This window comes from Athalia rosae, chromosome 5 (assembly GCF_917208135.1).
Source record: "Athalia rosae chromosome 5, iyAthRosa1.1, whole genome shotgun sequence".
In the NCBI taxonomy this organism is placed as follows: domain Eukaryota; kingdom Metazoa; phylum Arthropoda; class Insecta; order Hymenoptera; family Athaliidae; genus Athalia; species Athalia rosae.
The window spans coordinates 400,594-422,721 of record NC_064030.1 but is presented as its reverse complement, the minus strand read 5'-3'; the positions used below and the strand labels follow the sequence as shown (position 1 = coordinate 422,721).

Genomic DNA, 22,128 nt, shown 5'->3' with positions numbered 1-22,128 from the left:
TGCGTGGCCAGTAGGAAACACGTCGCACACAAATATATACGTATACAGATGGAATAGTATATAAATATACAACTACGTATGACAAAAAGTGCTGCGTTGCAATAACGCGACGATGGGTATATCAAACATGTTAGCTTCGTACAGGCTTACTTACTTTGCGACTATTTACGATTTGGACACGTCTAATTGTAAGACTCGGGATGCAGAAACTAGCGGCTCTGACTCCGATGATGTTACACGGAGTAGTAATTGATTTTATAAAAAGAAATAAAGAGAGAAAAAGATGGCCGTCCGTTGGACTTCTCATGCTACAGCGGAGGTTCAATTCATTTATTAATGATCGTGAAAAGCAACAGATCCTTTCGAAATGAATTTTCGCTCGATTAAACTATGCGCACCGTGCATTGGTAATCCAATTGGTTCGTCAACCGAACGGTAAAAATTGAAATGAGACGAGAGTGTCTTGTTCTTTATTTCGACAATCGTGAGTCGCTGCTTCATTCAAGCTCTGATTATCTCTCCGCACAGCGTAATCGCAATAATCGTAGCGATATTAATTATATTGTTATGAAATTTAATATTCCTACAGTTGTGAGGAAACGGTTTCATTATTAATACGGACCGCGGTCAGACAACGCCGTTATTGTATGTGAGAAATAAATTTACATGCTATATTCATACATACATACATTTAATGCGTAAAGTACAGATTCAGATCGTAGTTGTTATAATCGAAATGCTTTTTTCTCAAGTATAATCACTCCGACGAGGATGGAAATAAAAAAATATAACTTCGGCAGAATACAAAATGGCTTTCGAAAATTTGAGACCGAGGGGCAAGTTGAAACGGAGGTGGAAACCGTGGGAATCGATACTTTGGAACTTGAAATCTAATTTTTATCGGTCCTATTGAACACGCGCCAGCATTTATGAAAATTGTCAGCAAAAGATCCTAGCGCGAGTGAATTCTAGAAATTCACTTTCACAAATTCGTCAAAAGCTACGTGTACCTCCGTACCAAATAATGTCTGACAATTCTTACAAAATGAAGCGATCGCAGGCATTGAAATCGGAGCTGGAGTAATGAATGATCGGAGGAAATTCTATTTACACTCAAGTGTAAGAAATTGAATAATTTTACCGAGCGTTACCGGGCTGACGAACAACTGCAGCTCGCTATAAAAATTGATATTCTAAACGTAAAGCTTAGCGTGCACGATACAGAGACGCCTTATGATACGAACGGTACACATTGATTGCATCTGCCTCCCCGCTCGCCGCTCTCAGCCCCAAAGGCAAGCAGCAAGAGCTACTTGTTCTCTACTCTTCTCTTTTGCCCCTCGTCGGAACACTCGGCTTCTTTCTCTTTCTGTGAACTTGGCTTTTCTGTATGTCTGCCTCTCTCTATCATTCTTGACAACCGCCCAGTCATTTGTGTTGTCGGTACATAATGCGATCGCAATCCCGATGCAATACCGAACTACAATCGAGTTTCACAGCATCGATGATATTAGAAAAAAGGGGATAAAAAAGCTATCGACTATTCGGAATTCCCTGTGGAATAGGTCACGATCGGTCGCCCTATATAAGTTTGACAGAGGCGGCGTTAAAAGACCGCTTGTAGTAATTCGCCGCAGGCGGGAAAACGTAGATAACTAATATTTCTATGAAAGAAACGTTATTTTCGCAACTGATGACTGAAAGTGGGTCTGGATTTTAGTTTATTCGATATCTAGCTATCATTGTTTGTAAAATTATGATCACATGATCTCGAAGCATCGTGTGGTTATTCGGACGGTATACGATAGCACGTATAAGACCGTATATGCCAATGCATAGCGTAAGCAGCTAAATGGATACAAGGTACGCGGATAGTACATAGCCTTGGACGATGAATTTAGGAAGAACGAACCGCCTGCCACCATATTTGCACAATTTTACTACGTTTATTCGTAAAAACTCATTATTTTATCACCCGTGTGAGGATATTACAACCGACGAGTCGACGATAACACGTAAAACGAGGAGAAAAATAATATATCTCGGCATATCTCCGGGCAGCCATTTGCTGTGACGGTTGTGTGTAGAAATAAAAGGTACGACGAAACGTAGCACAGTATCACTTGTAATTAACACTTTAGTACGCGGCACAACACTGATCAATTATTAATACAACTTGATTATTAACAACTACGATCTGTCAATATCTGTAAAGAAAAATATCGGGATTTTTTCTTACCTGAACAGTCTTCTACAGCTAAAAGGATTCTCAGCTTCGAATATCGCGACCCCACGCCACTTATGCGGCATATGGAAGATACGGAGAAAATCTGCATTACCATTGGTTTATTTCAGATAAGCCGCAAAAAGTAAGCCAATCAGGAGGCACCTTTTACGTTTTGAAGCGTTTCTTTTTCCCCCCCCTAATAAAATGTCCGCCAACCAAAACCGCGGGAGAAACGATACGAGATAAATAAATCACTTATTTTGCGCCGAAATAACCAAGTACGGAGTAAAACTCTACGACAATAATAAACGACGCATGTAAATCACTGTAAATATTCATTTTCACATTCATATTCGGCAAATATCGCGAAAAACACCGAAGAAAATGACGAGGTCAAGTGTTGATGGCATTGTAGATGTCACTGGTTACCGAAGGCAGGAACATGGGAGTAACTATGGAGTAACTAATAATTTGTCTCTTGTCTCTTGAATCGGGATTGTTCGGAATTCCGAAACCTAAACGTCGTATTCTGCTGCGTGTGAACCGGGAGTGTAATATGATGGTGGTGTGTTAGTGTGGCCGATGGCATATTACTCGTGTGTGAAGTCTGGAGAATGTAAATAAGAATAATATATTTGATGCAAACGCCGATGTGGCTTGTAAAGAAATCGGCGAAATAATATCAGTTTTGCCTGAGAAATTGAAATTACGCTTACAACAGTGTATCCCAAGTCTCATTGAAATCTGAATATTTGCGTAACGTTTAATAACACAGCGTTGCTCTCTGATAATAAACTACATAAAACATGATGTTTCGGGTTGCTATCAACAGAAAAACTCTGCCATATCCTCCCTTGTCTCACTATTTCGCGTGAGAAGTAAAAGAGGAAACAATTAACCGCTCTATCGTTAGTTACCGATGATTGTTGATTAAACAACAAACTACTCGGCGCGATAATTGACGTACTTTCAACAATATATTCAACTCTGATCCAGATTCGAGTTTCTTAGATTTTGTCGATCGATTGGGTAATTTTGCTCAACACCATGAACGGCTTTAGCACCGGAGAGGAGGATTCTCGAGGTGCTGCGGATCAAATATGTTGCTTGGTAGATGAAGGTGAACGATGCACTCGTCCAACAAGCAATGCTTCCTACAGTAAGAGGATCCAAAACAAGGTCACTCAGAGACGACTCAAACTCAATCTCGATCATATGGTATGTAAAAATGATAAATTTGCTTGCAAAACATTGCAAATTGTATTGCAGGGGTTTGCAACAGCCTTTGGACTAAACATGATTTCTTTTTATCATCGTTACTATATTCAATGTGGTCTGTATTGTACCAAAATCTAAGGGGAATGTTCGAATCTTCCTCAGGCTCGCCACATATACATTTGCGAATACCACAAACAAGTTATCTTGTGTGCGAGGTCGAAACAGCAACAGCAACAGCAACGCAGACGCAAGGAGTCGGAAGAGGATTCGGGAGAAACCGATAATGATCTACCAGAAGCTGACCTCTTTCAACTTCAAGTTGGTACTCTACGGCGCTACAAACGACACTACAAGGTTTCAACACGACCCGGACTAAACAAGGCACAACTAGCAGATGTAAATTGAAATTTTTTAATATTTCTACGCTCTTTTATCCATGAGTCACATCGGTTTGAAAATTCTACCATCTAATTGTTTTTGATGAAAAACCACCAAAACTAATTGATTTCCTCACAATTGTATGTGTTTAGTTTCGATGAGTGAAATTCTTTCAATTGTTTGTTTTTTATATTACAGACACTCATGAAGCACTTCAAGACAATTCCTGTGGTGGAGAAAGAAGCGCTCACTTTCTTCATTTTCACAGTCAAGACAAACGCAAATAAGTTGGATCAAAAAAATGGATTGAGCAGTGAGCCTACGTAGCCTGGACTGTGATTTACAGAATTTCTATTCACTACATTTAGTAGCACACAAATGGGTATATAATAATTAATTGGGTCGCTTTCGACATCAAATTGAGATAGATTTATAACGCTAGATGTATGAAAATATAAAATTAAATGTGATATTGATTTTTTCCTCAATCTTTGCAATTGGGATTAATTATACGTATACATATATTGTGTACATATATATGTATAAATATGATTATATGTAATTTTAATTTATTTTTCAGAATAAAATGTCAATTTTTCAAACTGCGTAACAAAAATGAATTATTTTTTCGGCTCATTTAGTCTTTCGCACTTTTTAGTCGTATTTCAGGGACAGTATTTCTGGAAACTGCGGTATATTGATCTGAGATTGAAGATGGTGCAAATTTCTCGTCGATGCATCGAACGTACAAATTAAGAAGTTTATTGACGTTATAAACCATCAATTTAGATGCAAAGAATGAATTTTAAAGAGTTCCTGACTGCATGTGTATGACAATCACATTTTTCACAATGCAAGTATCGTTGATATTTTCTCTTTGAAACTCTCGTAAGGAAATTCCACATAAAAGTTATAGTCTGGACGAATTGATGACGACTATTAAAACTGCGGTAACTACTTACATTATGTCATCCTTCTTCAGCGTTTCAGTTTCCTCCTCTTCGCTGCTCCCGCCCAAGTCTAAAAGGCAGCATTCGTTTGAATTTCACAGATGCTTCAGACGCTTTTCCGTCACACGAACATAAAAATATAACAGCTTCGGAAAATAATTTACATGTTTACCTATATCATCCAATACATTTTTTCGAGGTTTGACCTCTTGCAACAATTGGATGCCCTCTGCTTCTTCTTCAGAGGGCTCAGATGGCAGCCAAGTATTTCGCCCTCCTTGTCCAACGGTGCTACCCTGATGAAGAAAAATACCAGCAAAATGTCATACTGAAATGCTAAAGACGGTCAAAACTTTTGAAGAAATCAACTCATGAATACCTTATCGGTAATGAGTTCGGCCGATCCATCTCCAAGTATTTTGATATCGTCATCATCATCCTGCTGGTCACTAGTCTCCGTTTCTATAGAAAATTTCCGAAGTTGTAAAAAAAAAACCGGTATGTTGTATCGCCACAGTATTGCCATCAAATTACAGGTTGATAAATCTTACCACTATTGAAGCTATTTTTCCTAACGGCTGATTGCGACAGTTTGATAGCGAGTTTGGGATTTGTCATTGCTGTAACTTTGCCAACCGCAATACATTCTTTCAATCGACAAATGTCGTTGTCTTCTTTTTTATATCTGAATTGGAGTGAAATGCTTGTGTAAAACATAAGTAGATAAGACCCATAGTACAAGTAAGGTATTTCGAGCAAACTCACTTTGCCTGGATGTCTTGCTGTACAGCTTTTCTAATCTGCTGTATTATTGTATTGGCGTAATTGGCAGCGTGAGATGAAACAGCTGGTACTGTGTCATCAACTACCGAAGCCTTACCCAAACAATAAAGATGCAAACTGCAGAGCTCTCGATATGAATTTAGTCCTAGTGTGAGTTGGAAAGCACCAACTCTTTCTTCCATGTATGTAGGATCCATCACAATTTGACCACTGAAAACGCTTGAATGAATTTCTGTCATGAATATACAAATGTTGATTTCAAAATCAACCATTTGCTACTCACCTTTCGAACACAATGAAAGAAACACATACGGGATAATGATGTAATGTAATTGGAAGAGGATCTTTTTCTGCAAATGAATGTATAGTGATCGAATCACCAGTGGTGGTTACGTCGGGTCTATGAAAATGTGCTAGAGCTGATAGTATGGCAATGGATGCGCAATCCACAAGATTCCCATCATGATTGAGAATATTAACATCTACTCTGAGATTCCAAACCTGTGAATAATTTATTGATTGAATATCTCATGATATTTTATACTGTATGTGATCGTTCATATACCTTTTCATCTGCAACAATGCACAGAGACTCCAGATCAATGCATTTTGAATCCTTGAAGCATTTTTCCAATTGCCTATTCAGTTGTATCGCAGCCTCTGACTGTCTACCAGCTTCAAAATATGGCGCAGCCAAAGGATTTAGTTCTACATTGATATGTAGCATGCCTTCATTAGGTCGAGCTGCCTTAGGTTGCTGAATGTCACAGGATACTTGGGCAACCGCTCTGAGAAATCAAGTGACATCTTGAATAGAATGTAATGTAATTCTAGATTAATTAACTCGTAAAATAAGATTATGTACTTAGTATTCCCCAGGGCCACATGACAACTTCCCCAATCAGAGCCAAAGTGGATTTGAACAGGACGAGCTTCTAGTAGTTGTCTGCCATCCAATCTCTGAATTAAAGGAATCAGGATGAAGTACGTGGCAAATTATGAGTTATAAATTACATGGCGTTTATTTGTTTTGAACCAAGCCGGACATGAAATGCTAAGTGAAGGTGAAAGGAACACAGTGTAACAATAGGTTATAAAATGATAATTTCTGCTCACCGTATCTTCGGCTATCGCCTTATTTATGAAATTTCTTTCACAGTTTGATAACGTTACTTCCCTCATAGTTACCGGTTCCGTTCAAACTCTTTACTCTTTATTTATTATGTCACACGATTACCACTCGTTTTCGGCGCCAGTAACGAAATGAAGTCACGTGGATCATTAACGCGTGGAACAGCTAAACTGATAATTCATTAGTTCCATTTATAGAACAAAATAAGGAATAGATATCCGATTTTACGTGCAAAAAGCAATGGGTATTACGTGAAATTCGATCATTATTATGTGTCGACTAATTTTTTATTGTTACGTGTAGCAAAAGGTGAATTTATGCCCCGAATGAGAATCGAACTCACGACAACGATACTAGACACCAACTTTTCGTTTTTTGGGGCGAAAAAATTCGAATATCTCGATTGGTTTGGTCATCGTAACTTTCTATTTTCTTTTCAATTTTAATCCTCTAGCAGAAAAATGATATGCCCAGAGAAATCAACCAATTTAGTTTGGTTCGAGGAAGTTTCAAAATATATAATTGAAAAATTGTGACATAACTGACAATAAATGAATGAAGCAAAGCAGCGCGCGCGTAAAAACAATCGACGGCTCTTCCGCTGGTTGGTAACCTAAGAATGATAGATTTTAAAGCTGTTGATTTTCTTCTAACGCTGACGAGTAATTATTTTCTTCGTCTCTGTATAATAATCGCAATAATTAAGCTTTACCGGTAGATTAATTCACGATGGCAGAAACTCTCGGAAAAGCATCCGCCCTCTCACAAAAACCGGATCAAACTACTGCCGGAGTGGAAGAAAAAACGAGAACGACACCTGGAAAGAGGCCGGAAGTTGCCGAAGAGGAAGATTACGATCCCTTCGTGCACAGACCACTTGAAAATTTAAATTCGTAAAGACTTGTACACATTTGATATACACCAAACATGAAATAACTTGCGCGAATGTGCGGAAAAAAGCTGCAGACAAAAATTTACTTACAGGGATGCAGCGATCTTCATGCATCTGTTCAAGTCTACGATTGGAAGTGGCATCCTCTTTTTGCCGCACGCCTTTAAAGAGGTTGGTACAGTTTCAGGAGGAGCTTGTTCCATCCTCATAGCAGTCCTAGTTACGTACACTGCTGTTACTACGGTAAAATGAAGACTAAAAATTAATAGCTTAAACTGCTTCATCTCTCTACTAGGATGATACTTTTATTGATAATCGTTCATTGTAGATACGATGTGCTCAAATTCTCTGCAAGCGGGCTCGCGTGCCTTCATTAGATTTGGGTCAAGTGGCCCAAGCATCCTTCGAATATGGTCCAGCAAATGTAAGGAAATATGGGAACGGATTTAAAATCGCTACGAATTTCGTCGCCTGCTTCGCGGAGTATCAAACCGTTGTAATATACATGCTGTACGTGGCGAGTTCGTTCCAACAGGTGAAAATAAATATTCTATACACAAATCTATCTCATACCGCAACAGCGCAAACGGGCATAAAGAAACAATATTATATCTATAGGTATAATTCCGCTCTACTATTTATGCACGTGGTGCAATATTGAAAGAAAAAATGTTAATAACAGCAATACGGTTTCCAGATAATCGAATATCTCTCTGCGGTGGTATGGGACATAAGAATATATATCATAATATCAGCGCCATTTTACTGCGTGGTTTCACTGGTTCCAAACTTGCAGTATTTGACTCCATTTTCAGTTATTGGAAGCTTACTTTTGACCGCTGGTTTCTTCGTGACGCTTTACTATTTTTTTGAAGACATAAAAAGCCCCATTCGGCTTTCCATGTACACCAGCTTTTTCGCAATGCCCGTCTACTGCACAATATTTCTCTTCGCCCTCCATAATATGTGTTTACTGATGCCGTTGGAAAATTCTATGAAAACGCCCCGACACTTTCCCATTTTACTGGCGATATCAATGATGTTCAGCGCTTGTGTATATGTAATGTTCGGATTTTTTGGATACAACAAGTATCCCGACACCTGTGATACCGTCATAAAGAATCTTCCAATGAATCAACCGTGAGTACGATTCAAATTTTCAATTGCAATTTGGTGAGGGTAGTTGTCATATTTTTGGTTAAACATTCGGAGCAGATATCGTCGAACATGTAATGTGCAAACGAGTGACAAGTTATGACTAAACTTGTTTTTTTTTCTAATCATTTCAGAGCCGCGCAGGCTGTGAAGGTGGCAATCACCTTGTCCGTAATGTTTGGCTACGGAATTCATTACTTTGTTCCGGTCTCAATACTATGGCCGAAAATAGCTGAAAAAGTCGAAGAGAACAACCGGAGGGTATACGAAGTCATATTCAGAATTGGCGGGGTCATAATCACGGGTAAAATATGGCCTTAGCTTAATTTGAACGTAATTGCGAATGCCTTCCGTCGCGTATTGCACACCGAACTATGTCGTGTGCGTGCAGATTAGTTACCTGTATTTTTCATGATCATTTTTTTGTCATTCTATTACAACAACAAAAAAAAAAAAAACAGATTTGCGCACGGAATATAATACTCCAATTCGTATGGAACGGGGCGTCTTATGCATAAATTTCATTCAATTTTAATCATCGAATCTATATTTGGTATAGAATAACGAGCCGGGCATATGACCGATGGTAGAGTATCTATTGGCTATTTTTTACCGTAGCATTACGGCTGATTTTGACAGTGCGATATTACATTGTTTGAAAACGTGATCGCAAAATGGTTTGCGCATCTGAATTACATAGAGTCATATAATCAGATCTGAGCTCCCGCACATGACGACGATGGCCAAAATGAATGAGCGAAAAACGTACAAGAATTTTACCTCGGTTAAAACCTGTTCCAGCTGTACGGTATACATGCATATATGTATGCATGTACGTGCGTTTTCGAATAGTTGCCATTGAGTTTGTCTCGCGCTTATGAAACGTTTTTCCTGTAGAATTACAGATTTCGCACGGGTATATGTATAGACGTAAATCCGGGGCGGGGGTCTCTTTTTTCCCTTCGAAACACTCGGGATAGAGGTATTCGCTCTCGTCGATTTTTCATCTTATCCAACAGATAATTAGTATCTGTGTGTCAATAAGAATAAAACGAGGCACAGATATATCACGTTTTGTAATCGAGACATATCTCTTTTTTCACGTGAACTAGTTCTGGTTGCCGTCGCCTTGCCCGAACTGGGACCTCTCCTAGGCCTTTTTTCAGCGCTTTGCTTCAGCTCGATGACGTTGTTACTTCCCGGAATTATCGACCTCGCCACAAAGTGGGAAGACTCGAAGAATCCCAAGCTTCTACTCGTCAAAAACATATGCATTTTCCTCCTGTGGATTGTTCTTCTGGTAAGAGATCACATCACATACAACCTTAAATTCAGGGACATCCCGAGGATTGTTCGCGCGTCGCATACCGCGGTCATACGTTAACGCGCGCCGCATAATGATGCTTTGAATTTCAAACGATACGCGATCAAAACTGACTGACCTGCAAAAATAATCACAAGTTCCTTGGAGAAAAAAAAGGATAAATAAAAGTGATTCGATTGTATATATGCTCTCGCGGCTTCGCTATTAGCATATCCTGGAGCATCTCGTATTCAAATACCTACAATCATTTCTTCGCGGGGCACTCTCTCTCTCTGTTTACTTTTTTTCTACTACGACGCATGACGTGGTGGGTTACCGTTTCGTTCTCTAGTTTGAATAATTAGCTCGCAGACGGTGCGTTATAATACACCAAATAATAATGGAATTGCGAGTCGTCGCACAACTGACAAATCTTTGAATCGTCAGTACAAACTTACGTATAGTTATCTATGTGTATCGAAGTTAGAACAGGTGACGCAATGATCAGCGTTTAATTCGATCGTTTGCGCGCAAGTTCTACGGTGCAAAAAACCGGGAAAAATTCTCGACCACAGATAAAAACATGGTGCGTCACCGCAATGACGTTTTTTTATGATTTTCGTAACGATTAGTGTAAATAATCATTTATAATAATTCACTGAATTATCGATATAGTATAGTTTATGCGTTTCCGCAGTTTGCACATCCAGTGTTCTTTTCTTTCACTGCAGGTAATTGGTTGTTTTGAAAGCATGAGGAAAATAATACAAAACTATGGCGGAACGAAAACAGAGGACTCGATTTGCCGATGACCATACCCGTATAGGTATACAGAAAAAAGATCATCCCAACGGATCCAGTAATTGAAATTGCATGTATGGATATTGGAATTTTTTCAGACTAATATTACCGAGGAAATCTAATGATTCCTCCGAAACAAAGCATCGGTATTGTCGAATCCTTAGTGATAGATCAATTAGTGCCGCTGTAATTTACATATTGTATAGCGCTATTTTCGCTTTCGAACGACCGCGTACAGACGCGCTTCTGAAAACAAATGTGATCGCAGCACTTTCCTGCGGCGTTACATTTATAACTACAAGTATATATATATATATATATACGTACATATACATATGTGTTATTCTTTGTACGTACAATAAAAATACACGTGCAATAACACTTCCATACGACGTATTTTCATTTCACAGCGACTATACCCATACTATCTGTATTTTGACTGCGTATTCGTTACCTGAATAATGGAAACATAATTTATTGGCATACAGGTATACCGCATATCTGCACAACATTGGTAAGCGCGTGAATTGCACGGTTGCATTGTCCATCATCGACGCATCTGAGGATTCAGTGGGTGAGTGCAACGCGACGTCGTTCAAAACAAGGACGAATCCCCACCCCCGTTTTTATATAACGAAACAATTGTCCTCCCCAGACTCTACAGGTAATGGGTAGCTATATATAACATTATCAATTTCGAGGTAAGCTTTCAGTCTACTAGAATTGAAAGGTTCTACATGACGCACGTGGTAAGTTTAGGATCGTCGGGATCTTTGACGAAACTCGGGGTAATGTCGTCTTTTTCCCAGTTTTTCCCTGTACACCCATGTTAAACCTGGTATAAAACGTGCGTAAATATCAGAAGCTGCGACAGTGTTGATAGTTCGCCTGCAAAACGAGCAGGAGCTCGGAACAGTTTGATTCGTGCACATGTGCCCTAGCTCCAAATATACGTATAGCTGTAACTTGATATAAAAATTTTCTAAAAGTGAGTTGAATGTGTTAATTGTGGCGAAACGAGAATAAATCGTAATTTCTTCATTCGCATCGTTTTTTCGTTTCTTTAATTTTCCGACACCGAAATAAGTGCTGCCAGTCGTTATCTTGATGAATTGTTCTTTCGCAATTCAAGTTTATCTGAAAGTACAGGTAACTTGTCAGTGAATGGTGAAATTTTTACCGTCGTGCATATCGTCATCGTGTATAATACCAAAGAAAATTTCACCTATAAAATTAGTATTGTGCATAATTTCTTTTCACGCACCTAATATGTATAATACCAATATGAGATGTACGTACGTACAAACATATACGTTAGTTTCAGCACGTAATATTCGTTTAAAATCGGCAAACTCGAAAGATCGATTATAGTGGAAAGCTACGCGCACTAAGAAAAAACGGCGCCGTGAAAATCGAAGGCTATTTGATTTGATTTCCATTATTACGTGTACGCTTACGGTGATCAACCTCTGCAGATCACCTCCTGAATACAAGGACTTGTTCTATACCGGACCGATGACTATACATATTGATCTGACAGAATTTAATTCTTCAATGCGCTATGAAGTTTGAAAAAACGTGAAAGTTTAACCACAACAGTCGCGTAGACGTAATTTAGTCGTAAAATCAAATGGTCAAATAATTGACGAACATTTCGGGAAAGTTTCTGTTCTGAAGAACGATAATGCGTTTTGTGGGATACACGTGACAAATACGCGGAAGATATCTAAAATGGAAATTAACCAAGTCAAGGGCTTGAACGTTGCCTCAAGGATTATAGTGCGGTTCATTAGTCATCGCGCACCTTGGTTCACAATTTCTTATCCAACAATGCCATGCGTATAGTATGTATCTGTCTCTTTCAGTCATTGCAATCGGGAATTTCCTTGTGTAGCTACTCAAGTATACGGGATGCATAATTTAATTCTCGCTACACATCGACGAGATTTCGCAAGGACTGCAACGCCAACGCTTCGAAAGGCTTTCTATAATTGGAGAAAACGAAAATCATTTCGCCGACTGGTTGTCATTCGTGTATTTCAAATTACGTGCAGATCAAAATATCCAATCGGAGTTGCGGGAATTTCTGGTCTTGAGACGTAAAAGTACGATATTATCCGCAGGTGCAACAGAATCTTGCATACGGGAATCTATATAATTGCAAGAGCGGCTCAACGATGTGAAAGTGATCGTTGCGACGACTCGACCGTAACTCGCGCAGATCAACGAGTCGGTACTTAAATAATAGGGTGGGTTGGAATTTTTTTTTTTTTTTATTCCCTTAGCATGGGGGCAAAATTTGTACCTTATAGAAAAAGGAAATTTTTTAAATGTGCAAAGAATTTTTTACTTGATATTTTGAGGTAGCCCACTCGCTTTTTGAATAAATAATTGATCAAGTGGGGTACTACCAGCAAAAAAAATTTTTTTTTCGGTCAAAAATCATAGAAAATATCTAAAAATTGTCGATTGTGATTGTTTTTTAGTCTTTCACTGTTCAAAACTTTTTTCCTATTATTTTTGTAATTCAAGTATAAAATCAAAAAATCACATGCTCTTTTTTTGAGTTAAAATTGAAGTTGAGTCGGGGAGCCCGAGCTTTGCTGGAGTCAGGTAGCCAGCAGCGTAGCACTTTGTTGTGAGACGTCACCTTCAGGGCTGTGCAGAGGTGACGCCCCACAACAAACCGCGCGCCCGTGGCTACCTGATTCCAGCTGAGCTTGGGCTCCCTCGTAAAACAAGAAATTCGAATATTTCGACCCATGCATGGATTGCGACGAACCAAAGTGGGTCTACGATTAAAACCAATCGATGTGTCTTAGAATTTTTCTGCTCCCAACAGCGAATACTTGATGATTACTCGATCGATTGCACGAGTAGATGATTTTGGCTTTCAGATTTGGATTTCGGAGCTGATTATACGTGAGATTACTCTTGAAGAGCCAAAAAAAAATTCGATTTTTGAGCAAAAAATAAATCATTGTTTTAATTGGGTTCAATATGCTTTTCTTACGTATTTTGATCTCAGGAATCCGAATCTCGAAGAAAAATTGATCTATCTCCAAAATTGACCGAGTTATCGCCAATTTTCAGCTTTTTGGGGTCAAAAATAAAAAATTTCTTTTATAGTCTATATTAATGTAATTTGAGCTCAGGAATCTGAATCCAGGAGGAAAATTGATCTACCTTAAAAAATGACCGAGTTATCCCCATTTTTACGCATTTTTTACCATAAAAATGGAGATATCTCGAAGGGAAAAAATCGTAGCTCAATTTGGACAACGGATTCGTGTTCCTGAGGTCAAAATACATAAGAAAAGTGCCATACGATCAATTTCAAAAAATAAAAATTTTTGGCCAAAATTTGAGATTTTTCCAAGGGGTACCCCTTACGATTTTTTCAAATTTTGGCTAAAAATTTTTATTTTTAAAAATTGATCGTATGGCACTTTTCTTATGTATTTTGACCTCAGGAACACGAATCCGTTGTCCAAATTGAGCTACGATTTTTTCCCTTCGAGATATCCTCAAATTTATGCAAAAAAATGCGAAAAAATGGGGATAACTCGGTCATTTTTTAAGATAAATCAATTTTTCTTTTGGATTCGGATTCCTGAGCTCAAATTACATTAAGATAGACTAAAAAATGAATTTTTTATTTTTGACCCCAAAAACCTGAAAATTGTCGATAACTCGGTCAATTTTGGAGATAGATCAATTTTTCTTCGAGATTCGGATTCCCGAGGTCAAAATACGTAAGAAAAGCATATTAAATCCAATTAAAATAATGATTTATTTTTTGCTCAAAAATCGAATTTTTTTTTCGGTTCTTCAAGAGTAATTTCACATATAATCAGCTCAGGAATCCAAATCTGAAATCCAAAATCATCTACTCATGCAATAGATCGAGTAATCATCAATTATTTGCTGTTGGGAGCAGAAAAATTATAAGACATATCTATCGGGTTTAGTCTTGGACCCACTTTGGTTCGTTGCAATCCATGCATGGGTCGAAATATTCGAATTTCTTGTTTTACGAGGGAGCCCAAGCTCAGCTGGAATCAGGTAGCCACGGGCGCGCGGTTTGTTGTGGGGCGTCACCTCTGCTCAGCCCCGAAGGTGACGTCTCACAACAAAGCGCTACGCTGCTTTGACTCCCTGACTCCAGCAAAGCTCGGGCTCCCTCGTAGACCGAGAAATTCGAATATTTTGACCCATGCATGGATTGCGACGAATCAAAGTGGGTCTACGACTAAAACCGATCGATATGTCTTATAATCTTTCTGCTCCCAACAGCGAATAATTGATGATTGATCATGATTGATCAACCCACCCTATTAAGTAATCAACATATACTCTCGTTGAAAAAATCAAAGTCCTCGATCGTCGCGTTTCCTGCAATTGGAAAACTTGCGCCGTTTGTTCAAACGTCTATTCAACACTTGCGCGGCTAGATAAAAGTGTCAATCATTTCATACTCGTACACGCTTGTACATGTTTTTATCGAATCGGATTCATCGCGACTGATCACTGATGAATCTCTCGATTGATTGATTGATTGAGCACAGGTAGGGCCTTTTCGCTCTGCAAATGCATGCGGCTGTCCTATTCAATCTTGGAAGAAATAAAGGCTAATTTATTATTACGATAGAAATTATGCAACAATTTTTTTGTATCGCTGCGAATAGCGTATTTTTCTCATCCGGGGTAGCTTATCCGCTCTCGTACCATAAGGAAAACGGATCTCGCGAAACAATCAAAAGCGAGATCAACCGATGTGATGATAATCAATGGATCGTGATCTAATCATCGATGACGAAAGACAATTGTTGAATTGTAGAGCAAATCAATATTTACCAATTAAGGCACGCTTTCGTCGGAGTTACATTCCATAGCGATAAGATCCGAAATATACTGATTCTGAGATATCTATCAATACGTATTACGCGTGATTTTTCATCCGTACACGTCGATTTTGTTTCGTGCGTTAATTGTGTTCCTTTTTCTGTAACAATTATATTAGGTATTATTTGACTGTTATACGGTATATTCCTTTGAATTTACTCGATATTCGTGAATCTTTGTAGGCATTTCTTTATACAACCCTCGGTGCAGCTGAATAAATAATTAAAACACGTCTGATATATCCACGTTCACCTTGTGGCTGTCAATTTCCTGATGAATAGTTGAAAATTCCACATCGTTAAATTTCATCAGCAGATAAAGTCGACGCGAATGAAATAATCGCGTCGTTGTGTTTCGCTCGTCAATTACCACACTTTGAGAAACGCGGTAGTGCAATGAAGTATGTCCAAGACATGGGAATGACGTATTCTCGTTATAAATTATTACGATCAATGCGCGCATAATAATTTTTTTCATAGAATAAGACTGCGGTGGAGTTAACTGATTCGGGAAGTTCTTAACAAATGATGAATGAATATGTTGTTCGTACTAAACTTCCTTCTATAACCGAGTTGCGGACACGTGCTTCTCGAATTTCATTCATTATGAAAATAATCGAATCAGAGTTCCATCGCTCTATTTCTTCCAGATACGTCATGGCGGAAAAGAAGAAACAATTCGAAGGCAACAATTATGACTTGGAAAACTTCAGCAGCACGTAAGAATAATATCATACATATACGATATACATACTTGTACAACGTTATGTACGTACATACTAACAATAGAATTCGATTTGAGATATTATCCCAGCTGTAACTTTACCTTCGCGATCAACTAGCAATTATTTCATTCTGTCGTGGATATATTGAACAATATATTGAACAATAGATCTACGATATTATTCGCTTGATACAGCACTATTGATTTTTTTTTTTAATAAGAAACCAACCTGGATACGTCTGTCACAACTCTCAAGACGATTATACGTGAGAATAACTAAATATAATATCTGCAAATTCTATAATTAAAAATAGTTGCTCACGCTCGAACTCAATGATCGATAAAAATCAATTAGCATACCTATATTGTGTCATTATAGTCCACTCGGTTCAATGACTCTGATAAAATAATCCGATGGCAAAATTTCTCCATATCGGCTGCAGGATCTGAAAAATCACATAATCCAACGTGAATCCAAGCTACGTGCTTACGTTCGGCATTATATGGCATTACCGTGCGCGTAACTTCATGACTGTGATTTTGGAAAAAGAAAAAAACCTCAACGATATGCATGGCTCGTAGAGGATCGATCGGGAATAGACAAGCGGAATATCAATGCGTTCTTATCACGGACGTATAAATAAGTTCTTACCAAAACGGGAGTTCGCAGCTGATCGGTTCTAACAGTTCGTAAACGTCCGAAGAAATTCAATATTGTTCGCGTCAATGGACGAGGTGATGGACATAAGCTGGAAGGTGAATTCGGGATCTGAGAAAATCAAAAATTCCTATTACATTTTTACAGTGTCACGATTACCTCTTTGAATAAGGATGTATACAACGACAAGGATGATCTCTACAACCCCTTTGACCAGAGAGATAAAAAAAATGCAAATTCGTGAGTCTATTCTCTTGACCATACGCATAGGTATAAGTATACTCCTGACCTGTACTTGATCTACATCAACGTGTATTTTTTTCATTCGATTTTTGCAGGGACAGCGGATCTCTGGCACACCTCTTGAAAGCCTCTCTTGGTACTGGAATATTGGCGATGCCGAGTGCTATAAAAAATGGTGGACTTTTATTTGGTGGGGTGTGTACGATCCTTCTGGGTATTCTGTGCGCGCATTGTGTTCATATTTTGGTCCGTTCGTCCCACGCACTTTGTAAAAAATCTCGAACACCTCTAATGACTTACGCTCAAACGGCAGGTGCCGCCGTGAGACTTGGTCCTAAGAAATTTCGACCTTTTGCAAACTTTGCAGAAACTTTCGTCGATGCAGCTCTCGCTGCAACCTGCATCAGTGGAGGCTGCGTCTACGTTGTATTCGTATCGACTTCGATAAAACAGGTAATCTAATTTTTACCGAAAGGTGGAATAATTCGCATCACTCACCTTGTCGCGACGAGAATCATTGAAAGTCATACCAAATGACGGATGTATTTTCAGGTAGCTGATTTTCACAGCGGAAGTGACATTTCCATTCGGTTATACATAGCGATGCTGCTACCAGCTGTGATAGCGCTGGGCCAAATAAGAAATTTAAAGCATCTCGTACCGTTTTCGGTAATGGCCAACATCTGTATTGTTATTGGATTTGGAATAACTCTTTACTACTTGTTCCAAGATATAAAGCCCATTAACAGCGTTAAGATGATAGCAACTGTTCCTCAACTTCCAAAGTTCCTTGCTACGGTGATTTTTGCGATAGAAGGGATTGGCGTGGTAAGTTTCCCGAAATTGAAGAATCTGTAGGAATCGTATCTAATAATACGAGATTCTTTGTTATAAGTCACATGTATCGTTGCGTAATGCCTGAAAACAACGAAGACAATTGACCGCAGGTGATGCCCGTGGAGAATAGCATGCGAACACCGGAACACTTTCTGGGATGTCCGGGTGTTTTGAACATAGCTATGTCGGTAGTAGTGGGATTATACGTCGTCATTGGAGTCTTCGGATACTTGAATTACGGCGAGGGTGTTTTAGGGAGTGTCACTTTGAACCTGCCCACAGCCGACGTGTAAGCTTTCAAAAGTCACAAAGTTTATAATAAGGAAACCAGAAACACCTGCAAATAAACGGAACCTACCGATTGGAAGAAAAATTAATAAATTTTTTCATCAGGCTCGGCCAGTGCGTGAAACTTCTCATCGCCTTGGCGATACTTTTTACGTATGGATTACAGTACTATGTTGGAATGGATATAATATGGGGATATGCAAAGAGGCATGTGAGCAATGCGTTTCATGGAGTCGCTGAAACCGTCTTACGAGTAATTGGAGTTCTCCTCACTGGTAATAACAAGAATATTTTCCTTACACGGTTCAGGGTAATTCCTAGTTTCCATGCTCATTATAGAAACCCACGCTTTTATACCACGTATCGTAAGATTTCGTCATAATGTAATGCTCTCGTTGCGAATATCGAACGATGATTAACGACGACGACTAATTTTACATTTTTTTTCTCCTTCTTTTTAGTTATTCTTGCAATTGCTGTCCCGGATTTGGAGCCGTTCATCTCGTTAATCGGTGCTGTATTTTTCTCCATCTTGGGAATAGCGATACCAGCGATAGTTGAAACTATTTCTTGCTGGGATCGTCATCTTGGCGTTTTCAAATGGAGATTATGGAAGAACGGTTTCCTCGTCGTCGTAGCATTACTGGCTCTAGTTTTTGGCTCATGGATATCGATACTAGAAATAATCAAGTTGTATGATTAATTCCAAGCGTAATTTATATTTATTTATAGCAGCGTAGATAATTTTACAATAAACATAACTTTTGTATCAACGGCGTTCGTCATTCCTGTGATCAACGTCTTGTGTAAAGAGCCACATAATAATCAAAATGACGAACCCTCGTTTAATTGAGAGTGTTTTCCGGTGGCAAAATTATTCCTCCGGATGATCCGCCGATATATCTTCTTCCCGCATTCATCCAGCAGGAATGAACGATCAGTAAAATCCCAAAAAGCAATAGTATCCAAGTTATAAATTCCAGAACACGTCTAACGCGATGCACCACAACAATCGGCGCCAACAGTTTTGTTGGGACAGTTAATCCCTGCATCGGGATAATCAATTATTTTGGTTTATCAACTCTCAACCGATACCATGCCCGTGTATCGAGGTAGAATTATCTCACCTCGTCAACCCAAACCAACGGAAATACCGCTCGGCTGACGTTCGCCAGAAGTCGGACCTGCTGCTGCTGCAGGATCATATTCAGCTGCATTTTTTTCGTACCCACAAGTGGAGTACCGGTCAAAGGTTCGATAATTACATACGCCGCATGTTTTTTTGGGTCAGGACGTATTCCTCGAATCGACGACAAGATGCTTTCGGCGCCGTACAGAAAATGTGGCCATGACATGAGAATCGGTGCTCCCTAACATCGGTGTTTCGCACACATTGTATAGTTCTAAAAACTTCACGTACGTACGTACATACATGAGCTGAAATTCTCGTGTCTCACCTGACATTTTGTCAAGTCCAAAAGTCCACGCGTTGGACAATTTGCCGACCCGTTCGGAGCCATCGTACAGTAGCAAGAAGAATCCGAACCGTTCCACATATTCTCACTCGGTGAGTAACGATGACCCATCAAACCGCTGTGAAAGTCGTCTTTCGTGTATTCGGAGGGTAATGATCTATTATCGAGCAAGTTGGAACAATTCGCCTGATCAAATGTACTCTACGAATGAAAGATATTAACCGGATACCTTCGCTCTAAATATTATACCTGCATAAATCACTTATGAAACTAAATAATGTAGATTCTCGAGACTTGATCGGTGGCCAATAAAGACTGTCGCTTCCTTTAATAATGGAACAATTTTTCATCGACCCGTCATCGGAGTACGCCGAACCCTTGAATTTAGACAGGTCCCCCGCACGGTAACGGTCTTTTGTTCCACGAAAGGCGGTATAAGGTCCTTCAGTCGTGCTGTTTATCTTTTCAAATATAATCGTATGATATTTTCGAAAATTTTCATCATTCCGACATAATCGCTATACCCACTTTGTTGAAAAAGCTGTAGGCATAGACACCTGCATCTGGAGTAGTCCTGAGGATTGGTGGTCTTTTGGTTTTGAGGAAACTACAAATCAAATTAAGTTCTCGGTGGGTAGCTGAGTCGCAGATCAATGGCAATCCGTCGAATAAAATATCCTTCACTTGACCCTTGACGAATATACTGTTAGAATCCGGAAATAAAAGGGGAATGCTATTGCCGAATCTTCCAACAAAGGCAGGAAACATATTCGCCAACTGTATTGCACAAAATCGTAAATATCAAGGAATGTCAAAAGTTACCGAAAACTTGTACCTACTGTATGTATTATTCCAAGATACGCAGGATTCAGAATCGTGACCTCGTCAGTTTCAGATAGGTTTCCAGATTTTGTGCCATTAAAAAACAGGGTTCTCAACACCATGTATTCGATCGTATCTGTGGATTCGTCCACTCCAATTACGATTTTTTCTATATGTTCGCTGTGGAAAATTGAGAAATATTTTGTTGGATATTTTATATCACATTTCACAAACGATCTGTGGGATACATACTCGTAAACATATGGGCCGTACTCGACAAGAATTGCAGCATCTCCTTTTTCTTGCACCTCGGTAGGATTAGCGACGTTAAATAGATATGCTTTAAATTGTAGATCTACCGTCTTCCATAACTTGAAACCTAAGCTACCCTCTTTCAAACAACTGGCCTGGAAAATCAATCAATTGATTCGTCATGTACCAATTATCTTTAATAACTAAAATACTATAACATTATACGTATACGAACAGAGTCTAGTACATGCTCTGTAATACGATTAGACACACGGATAACCATGGCTATGGTTCCTACAATGACAAAAGCAATACCGAATCCCATGGAATAACTTGGACTCCCTAATCCCCGCATGACTGAGCAATCCTGGATAAACTGCAGTGTTTTATAATTGCTGTCAGCTTTTTTTAAAATTATATCTAAAGAATTTCCTGGTGTAATAATGTCACGCACAACGTTGAAAATTGTATCGCAGCGTAACAACAACTGCATTGCGGTGTTCATAAATTTTTAATAAAATCAAATTCTCGACATGCAATCGGATTCACAATCATGAAACGAGTGTACGGTATATTTTATCATATTTTTCTTTGATTTCTGATTCGTTGAATCTCTTATATTTATATTAAACATGAATGTAATACAATAAGATGCACTAAAATGATGTATCATACTCGATATTATTATATCAATTCCTGTACCCACTTTTCGTAACTGTGCTTTTTTTCAATGTTCTTCTTTATCTTGTCTCAGGTCGCGTAAATAACTGTCGTTCGATAGCTAAATTTTGGGTTCGAGACAACCAATAATGAATTTTATTTTATCACTGTAACTCGTACGTATGAAGGACCATAGATCATTGATTCAATCGAAAAAAACAAGTAATCTATCAGCTTGTGGTAAATGCTATTAACGGATTATTGCAGGGTAAACTTTTTCTATATTCAGTAAATTGAAGTCTGCAATCATACTCATTAATGTTCAATATATCTATGATAGTATACCTTCCGCGTTTAACTTTGATCTTGTAACGAATGAATTCCACTCATACAAGTGACGCCGTAAAGTCAATCCGAGTAAATATG

At 38.8% G+C, this 22,128-nt stretch overlaps 5 protein-coding genes across 14 annotated transcripts; 3 read left to right on the top strand and 2 right to left on the bottom strand.

Annotated features, from left to right (window-relative positions):
- Window positions 1–2,335: 2,335 nt before the first annotated feature.
- Window positions 2,336–4,311, top strand: LOC105694114 (histone deacetylase complex subunit SAP30 homolog). The gene is made up of 3 exons (XM_012414489.3): window positions 2,336–3,445; window positions 3,608–3,841; window positions 4,022–4,311. The coding sequence occupies exons 1-3, from the start codon at window positions 3,275–3,277 to the stop codon at window positions 4,148–4,150; spliced, it is 534 nt and encodes a 177-aa protein (XP_012269912.1). The 5' UTR covers window positions 2,336–3,274; the 3' UTR covers window positions 4,151–4,311.
- A 470-nt stretch (window positions 4,312–4,781) lies between these two features.
- On the bottom strand, window positions 4,782–7,808 carry LOC105694112 (exosome complex component RRP45). The gene is made up of 11 exons (XM_048655187.1): window positions 7,671–7,808; window positions 7,401–7,564; window positions 6,673–6,858; window positions 6,422–6,516; window positions 6,122–6,344; window positions 5,840–6,057; window positions 5,539–5,766; window positions 5,325–5,458; window positions 5,153–5,235; window positions 4,946–5,069; window positions 4,782–4,843 (listed from the first exon to the last, which is right to left on the bottom strand). Exons 3-11 carry the CDS (start codon window positions 6,736–6,738, stop codon window positions 4,782–4,784), a joined length of 1,233 nt encoding a protein of 410 aa, XP_048511144.1. The 5' UTR covers window positions 6,739–6,858; window positions 7,401–7,564; window positions 7,671–7,808.
- On the top strand, window positions 7,298–11,415 carry LOC105694083 (proton-coupled amino acid transporter-like protein CG1139). Of its 3 annotated transcripts, none has more exons than XR_007278389.1 (8): window positions 7,298–7,581; window positions 7,673–7,823; window positions 7,909–8,115; window positions 8,278–8,720; window positions 8,870–9,039; window positions 9,848–10,035; window positions 10,770–10,913; window positions 11,328–11,415. XR_007278389.1 is itself a non-coding variant. In XM_048655185.1 (8 exons), the coding sequence occupies exons 1-7, from the start codon at window positions 7,418–7,420 to the stop codon at window positions 10,848–10,850; spliced, it is 1,404 nt and encodes a 467-aa protein (XP_048511142.1). In that variant the 5' UTR covers window positions 7,298–7,417; the 3' UTR covers window positions 10,851–10,864; window positions 10,938–11,205. The 3 variants fall into 3 exon arrangements, 2 of the variants coding, with proteins under 2 accessions (XP_048511142.1, XP_048511141.1); XM_048655185.1 differs by lacking the exon at window positions 11,328–11,415 and adding an exon at window positions 10,938–11,205 and having other exon boundaries at window positions 10,770–10,864; XM_048655184.1 differs by lacking the exon at window positions 11,328–11,415 and having other exon boundaries at window positions 10,770–11,205.
- Window positions 11,352–19,266, top strand: LOC105682916 (proton-coupled amino acid transporter-like protein pathetic). Of its 7 annotated transcripts, none has more exons than XM_025746707.2 (8): window positions 11,352–11,413; window positions 16,394–16,462; window positions 17,273–17,365; window positions 17,464–17,821; window positions 17,921–18,196; window positions 18,316–18,494; window positions 18,599–18,768; window positions 18,955–19,266. In XM_025746707.2, the coding sequence occupies exons 2-8, from the start codon at window positions 16,401–16,403 to the stop codon at window positions 19,194–19,196; spliced, it is 1,380 nt and encodes a 459-aa protein (XP_025602492.1). In that variant the 5' UTR covers window positions 11,352–11,413; window positions 16,394–16,400; the 3' UTR covers window positions 19,197–19,266. The 7 variants fall into 7 exon arrangements, with proteins under 7 accessions (XP_025602492.1, XP_012250575.1, XP_012250574.1 ...); XM_012395152.3 differs by lacking the exon at window positions 11,352–11,413 and adding an exon at window positions 11,512–11,588; XM_012395151.3 differs by lacking the exon at window positions 11,352–11,413 and adding an exon at window positions 11,644–11,827.
- Window positions 19,197–22,048, bottom strand: LOC105694082 (sensory neuron membrane protein 2-like). Of its 2 annotated transcripts, none has more exons than XM_020850663.2 (8): window positions 21,278–22,048; window positions 21,043–21,197; window positions 20,808–20,970; window positions 20,497–20,745; window positions 20,218–20,429; window positions 19,951–20,125; window positions 19,621–19,863; window positions 19,197–19,539 (listed from the first exon to the last, which is right to left on the bottom strand). In XM_020850663.2, exons 1-8 carry the CDS (start codon window positions 21,545–21,547, stop codon window positions 19,339–19,341), a joined length of 1,668 nt encoding a protein of 555 aa, XP_020706322.2. In that variant the 5' UTR covers window positions 21,548–22,048; the 3' UTR covers window positions 19,197–19,338. The 2 variants fall into 2 exon arrangements, with proteins under 2 accessions (XP_020706322.2, XP_020706323.2); XM_020850664.2 differs by having other exon boundaries at window positions 19,951–20,086.
- Between the last annotated feature and the right edge of the window lie 80 nt (window positions 22,049–22,128).